The 6,759-nt window shown below is 28.8% G+C and overlaps 1 protein-coding gene across 1 annotated transcript in view; it reads right to left on the reverse strand.

The window, feature by feature from the left end:
- LOC100571967 overlaps nucleotides 1–3,764 on the reverse strand; it is a 5,504-nt gene extending 1,740 nt beyond the window's left edge. The window contains exons 1-3 of the mRNA XM_008188251.3: nucleotides 3,556–3,764; nucleotides 2,128–2,203; nucleotides 546–701 (exon numbers count right to left, since the gene is read on the reverse strand). Of these exons, the coding sequence (XP_008186473.1) occupies nucleotides 546–701; nucleotides 2,128–2,203; nucleotides 3,556–3,674 (351 nt within the window). The 5' untranslated portion in view covers nucleotides 3,675–3,764. The remainder of the gene's footprint in view (nucleotides 1–545; nucleotides 702–2,127; nucleotides 2,204–3,555) is intronic.
- Between the last annotated feature and the right edge of the window lie 2,995 nt (nucleotides 3,765–6,759).

Below are 6,759 nucleotides of genomic sequence, written 5' to 3' on the forward strand. Positions count from 1 at the left end.
AAATTTGAACTTTAAATAATTAAATGCTTATAAAACATAACCATGGTGCCTATGTATAGTTAATATTTTAGCTATAATAAAAACTTACGCATTACATTTTTAAGCTTTTTGACCGAATGAATAATTTTTTATTGATATTTATAGAAAAATAAATTTAAATTAATCAAATACAATCCAAATGAGGACGGTATAACCAAGCTGGTTACCAAACAATTTTAACAAATTTTCATTTTTTTTCTCCAATTATTTTAGAAAGCACTGAGAATTTTCAATTTCGACCTCCTAAAAGTATCAACTAGATCCAATTCGCTTCCAAAAACATACATCCGGCATCGATGTTTATGATCAGAGCATTTTTTCTACTATAAAAGTGGAAAAGTTACAAACATTTTAAAATACCTCAAATAAACGTCTGAAATTATTAGACTGGACAAAATAAAAATAAAATTGTAACTAATTTTCAAGCCCCCCCCCCCACCACTGAAAAATCCTGCGTACGCCACTGTACCTATAGGTAGGTTGAAAGAAAATAAGAAAATTATTACTGTTGCAGAAGTCATGTTCGGCACTTTTTTTATTTGCTTGTCATTGACATTCACTTTGCTTTCCTTCTTTATTATTGGCTTTGACATTTTGCGCTCAAAATTTTTCGAGAGTCTTTCGGCGCTTGCTTGCATGCAGGCTAAAGACATCTTTTTTATCTAAAAAAAAAAAAACTTAAAATATCATAATATTTGATAGACTATATTATATTATCAAATAGTTTTACTAGAGTTTTTAAATTTGTTTAATACACAAGCCTACAAATGACCGCATCTGAATTGCGCGAGAGTTTTTAACTGGGTGCACTGAAATAGATGCTCCTGATTTTTATATTATAAAATGTGGGTACAATAATTGTAAACATTTCTTTCCTCCATTTTCAGACTATAAGAGATGCCAGGCAGCCAGGGCCTCAACTATCAAAGTTTAACTGGTGTGGTTATAAATCGTACTTATCATTATATTATATTGTTTAATAATATTATATTATAATATTATGTTATGATTATAGTACCTAAATGGCTAAATAGTAAATACAGTTTTTACAGTTTTCGTATATAAATAAATTAAGGGTTCGGAACTTGTTTTGTTGCACTAAAAATTATCGAAATATGCTTAAATATATGTACTATGTAGCAACATTTTTATATTATTTTTGGAAATCATAAAACATATTGCAATTTTGGTAATAAAAAACTAAAAATAATTAGGTATAGGTATAAACTTGATAAATCAATAAATAACAACTTAATTTTTAATAATACTGGCATACAATACTAGGTTAATAAATAAGTAATAGCGAATAACGTGATATGTGAACACCGTGATAAACGAACACGTACTGACGTTCATTCATTCGTACAATCTACAATCTATATAGATGTCAATCATATAGTTTAAACACAGTTTTGTCACAAAGAGACTTATGAAATCTTACATATGCGACCATAGGACCAACTGTAACCAAGCTCCACCAACAACTTAAACAGCCCTCCACCCCTCCCAAACATTTACTTAAATTGTTTAAGCTAATTCAATTTTATAATAGTATGGTATTAGGCTTCGCCTCCCCAAATCTCAAAAGTACACAAATATCCAAATTCAAATTTTGTATTTAATTTTGCCATTTCATAAGACAAATAACTTGCAAGCAGTCCCAAACCCTATAAACAATATATTTATTAGGAGGGAAAATGTTAATGAGGGGGGGTCAAACACACAACCCCCCCCTGGCTACGCCACTGCCCAGTCTTCATAAAAAGGTTGGACACCCCTGTTATAATATATGGTTTTTCATCTTTATCTGCCGCTTGTAATTGAGATTCGAAGACATGGCGACATACCTACCTGATAGTATTAATATGATTTATAATAATGTTCTACAGATGGAAAAACGATTCGCAATGCTGTGTTTTTGTACATTTTTAATACTTTTTAATGGTATTAAAAATATATTAATATATCCGAATATTTTTTCACTGATTGCCCCTCAAAAAATAATAAAGTAGGTACTGTTCGTCAATATTTTAATCTACAGACCACCTGACTAGTGACTACAGTTGCCTTTTCTGTTAGAATTCTTACCCCTGGCGCAGTAGGTCCGTCGTTTTTATTTGACGTTTTCGATTGCTGCTTTTGAATTGTCCGTATGTCCCTGTCTCTATAAAAATATAATAATTAGTTGAACAAGAAATCGTACGAGCTACGAGGTAAGTACATTCGTAACAGTGTATGATCCAGGGTTTAATTTTGTGGGTGGCCTCCTAAAAAAATTACTTCTAAGCCATAAATACAATAATAATAATAATAATCTCTATATATAAAAATGGATCTATTTTTCCCTTGGTCATCGTATCACGCATGAACGGCTGGACCGATTTCGCAATTGTTTTTTTATTGTGTTCATAATAATTATCAGGACAAGGTTCCTATGAAAGAACATTTTAGGAAACTCCACTGGAAAAGTAGAAAATATGGAAGTCAAAAATACAACAGTAGCGCCATCTGTCCAGAAAAAAATGAACTAAATAATAAAAAATTTAAAAATGTATTGTTTCAGATTAAAATAATAATAGTGTATTATATTATATTGGTTGCTATTTTCGTCAATGAATATATACATAAATGAATATCAGATTATACCTCTGGGAAAAAGATAGGTTAATTGAAAAAAGGTTAAGTTTGGTTTTTTTTCATCGGATTTAGTACGGTTAGGTTAGAATAGAATTTTGTATTCATTTATTATATTAATCCATCGTAGGTGGAATTAAGTAAAAACGACAAACTTGGTAAAACTTTGATACTCTAGAGCTAATTCATACACTACGTACAAACAGCACGGGGTCCGCGATTTACCGCAGTTTTTATGCGATAGATCGCATCCGTTGATAATATACTGCTGCGAATCAGAATTTTTATTCCGGACAACGGAAAAGTTAAGATAAGTTTTGAACACCATACACCGAATATTAAATAATGAATTGTACAAAGTTTGAGTCATACAGATTTGGTACATTTAACGGGCAACAAAGTGCACGGTATCAGCTATTTTTAATAATACCGCTAGAAACATTCCAATACGTTTTCATTAACTGTTTTTTATATTTACTTGCCGTCTGCGAATCACATTAAACAATATAATTCGAATAAAAATTAAAAAATTATTAATAACATCGTCCGAAGGCAAAATAAACAACCAATCTGCACGGGCGAAGTTGTGACGGGCTGGCTAGTATAATATAGGTTATATGCAATAATTGTAAATGTTTTCATTCCAGTAACATTCCCAATGATTTCCAAAATAGATAAATAGATTGTATAATTAATTATAAAGCATTACATTACACACTTTAAAATATTTCTGTAAGTAAAAAGAGGAGTCTGTTGAAGAGATCTGAGGGGGGGGGGCGAGGCCTCTGTCCCCCCCTGGATCCACCACCGATTCATAACTATTAATCGCGTGAGTGCGATGTTATAAATTATAATTATAATTTATACAATTATACGACATACGAGAGCCCAATATCTACATCCACAGCCAAACAGTTTGTCTCCGAGGAACTTCCTCGGTTGTCCATCCGATCTTTACTGTCGGGAATCATTGGTGATTCAATTGTTGGACTTCTTCGCATACCTGTCTAATCATTCATTTAGTTTACAAAAATTAACAATAATAGTTATGAATATTGAATTTATAAGCCGTAGTCAAAATAGGTTATAATATATTGATTGAATAACATTATATAATGTATTATTGTTGCGAGACAACATGATATAATATAATATATATATATAAATATATATATATGTAGTTTAGCCATAATATTATCGGTCCAACAATTAAATATTTGATACAATATTTTTATATGATTATTTGAAATTAAATACTATTTAGAGTTGATGAAAAAAATCGCTTATGAAAATAAATTATAATCTTCTTCCTCTATTTTAAATCTTTTGAATACATTATGTATTTATATAATAATTAACAACTGTTTGTTATAAATATAATGCAGTTCTCAAGATTATATATTTATATCCATATTTTAGATTCTGAGCGGATCGATGAATGTATTGATTCTATAGTGAAGTGTTTTTTTTTTAAATATTTTAATTTTTTTTTTATTTTTGTGTCTGTCATCACCTTTTGGGACAGTAAAAATGTTTAGATTTTCTTTGACAGTATCTTTTCTAATAGGAAAGTGAATCTAGTTGGAACGTTGGGGGGGGGGGGGGTCAAAAGTAAAAATTTCTCAGTAGTTTTCAAAAGTGTCGTGAAAAACAAAAGATTTATAGATATCAATGAAATTGTACCTATTTGTAGGTTAAAAAAGCTTGAAAATTTAATAGAAGGCTCCTAGTATATTGTTTCAAAGGTAGATAAAAAAAAATTAAAAATACAAAGGCACAATTTTTTTGATAAGCATTTAAACTTTAAAGTTCGAATTTCGTAAAAAATTTATCAAATTTAAAATTTAAAATTTAATAATTATTTTGTAGTTAAAAATGTATAAAATGTTCAACTTTTATAGCTAAGGATTGAAAATTTAAAACAAAGTTTTTTTTTTTTTTTATAATTATTTATTGGTTGAGGAGGTCCCTGGGCCAATTTCGCTTTAGACGACGTGGAGGGTTATCGGGGAGAGTGACGGATGAGAGATTGGAAATGAGTGGATTAGGGTGGTTAACTGTGTTATTGTGAAATAATTTATAGTAGAGGGAGGCTAGGGTTCTTATGTAAGGGATTTTAAGGTCTGAGTGGAGTGTGAGGTTTCTGACGTACCAGGGTGCGTTTGTGAGGAGACGAAGACAAAGTGATTGGAAGGATTGGAATTTTTGAATGTTGGAATTTTTGGAAGTGCCCCATAGCTGTATTCCGTAAGTCATTGAAGGGCGGAGAATTTGTTTATAGATTAGGAGTTTTGTGTTGAGAGGGAGATTTGATTTGAGAAGGTGTTTCATTTTGTGGAGTTTAAAGTCAAGTGATTTCCTTTTTGTTTTTATGTGAACTGCCCAAGTGAGTTTGCTGTCGAGAAAACAAAGTTCTACGTAATATATAAATTACTTTATTCACAATAATATCATCAAAAATACTTATTAATATCATAGGCTGACTGACCGTCTGTGCTCAAAATCGTTTTTCTTATACAAAGATATGATATTATTGAATTCAAATTCAACACAATCCATTTCAGTGACCCACTTGTAACCTACTGTACAGCAGAGCGACACCCACTTGACCACTTTCGTTTTATTTATTTTGCCGGATAATGTCAATAATACTAAGAAATAAAACTAAAGCTATAATATTGTATATCCAATTATATTATAATTGGTACCTAGGTACTATAGACTGTTGTCTCCGTGGCCACTACAATTTACGACGTACTTAAAAGTTAAAAGTTACTTAAATTTTTTTTTTTTAAATACTTTTACATGAGGTTACACCCTCCAAGGTCTTCACATTATTTTATGTTAAATAGGTCATTTTCAATATTTATTTTATGTAAGTAAGAACTTATGAGGAACTTTGTGTTAAATTTTCAAGCTATTTTATGCACATATTAACATTATACAATCATACATAAATCGAAACAAAAAACTAAAAAAAGCAGTAAGTTTCAAAGGACTTTAAAATAAATGATTACATTCTTCTTTTTGATTTTTATAAGAATTAAAATTACCTATATTTTAGGCAAGAAAGCAATATGTTAATAATAATGATAAGGTTTAAAATAAAATCAACACATATTTTTTAATGCTATATTGTACTTGTACTTTATTTATAATCAAAGCTAGGATGCCATTTAGAAACAACTATTAATTACAATAACACTAAAATAATTAAAAACTAATATTGTAATTGGTTTACATATCTAACAAGAGTATATAAATGTTAACAATAGTTTATTTGTTAATTGCATAACAATCAACAGCACTCAATATATTTTAGGAATAAAAAGTGCACATGCTTACAATATAATATCTGGACAACTGGCACACAATATTAAATTTAAATAATTTTATACTTCCACGGTCATATTATAAACGGGACTGGGAATGTAACTACATAATTTAAAAATACATAATCAAATAGAAACAAAATATATTACAATTACAAATTAAATTATGTCAATAGTCCTATAAGTAAGAAATATTTATTTACAAAATACAATTAGGAATCGTTTAGTGTTTATAAAGTAATACTATATCAATCTCTTTATTCAAGATAAATAAGTGCAGTCTTTAAAATATTTAATATTTTAATAAAGGGTCTTTAGGTTATGTCAAAATACACTGAAAAAAATTACTACACTTTAAATAAACATTGTATAATTAAAAGAAACCAGATTTTCACAATAAAAAAAGTCTGTTCTCTAAACCTTATTCATAAACGTTAGGTCATAGGTATTAATCTACTTTTTCAATTTTTTCACACAGTAAAAAATGCAATAAAATAAGTATGTATATAATAAAACACAAATCAGCGATGTTGAATTGACTATTAGTTTTGTTAACAGTTAGTTGGTACATTCGTTTGCTTATATTATATTCAATAATAATTCGAATAAAAAACAATTTAAAATCATATTTATAAAATAATTTAAGCCATACATGAATATAAACACGCTAATTTGTTAATCTCTAATGACTTAGTTTAAGTATATTATGTAATTTATTTTCAAAATACAAAATTGAAATAAAAACAAAAATAAA

Source organism: Acyrthosiphon pisum, chromosome A1 (assembly GCF_005508785.2).
Source record: "Acyrthosiphon pisum isolate AL4f chromosome A1, pea_aphid_22Mar2018_4r6ur, whole genome shotgun sequence".
Taxonomy (NCBI): domain Eukaryota; kingdom Metazoa; phylum Arthropoda; class Insecta; order Hemiptera; family Aphididae; genus Acyrthosiphon; species Acyrthosiphon pisum.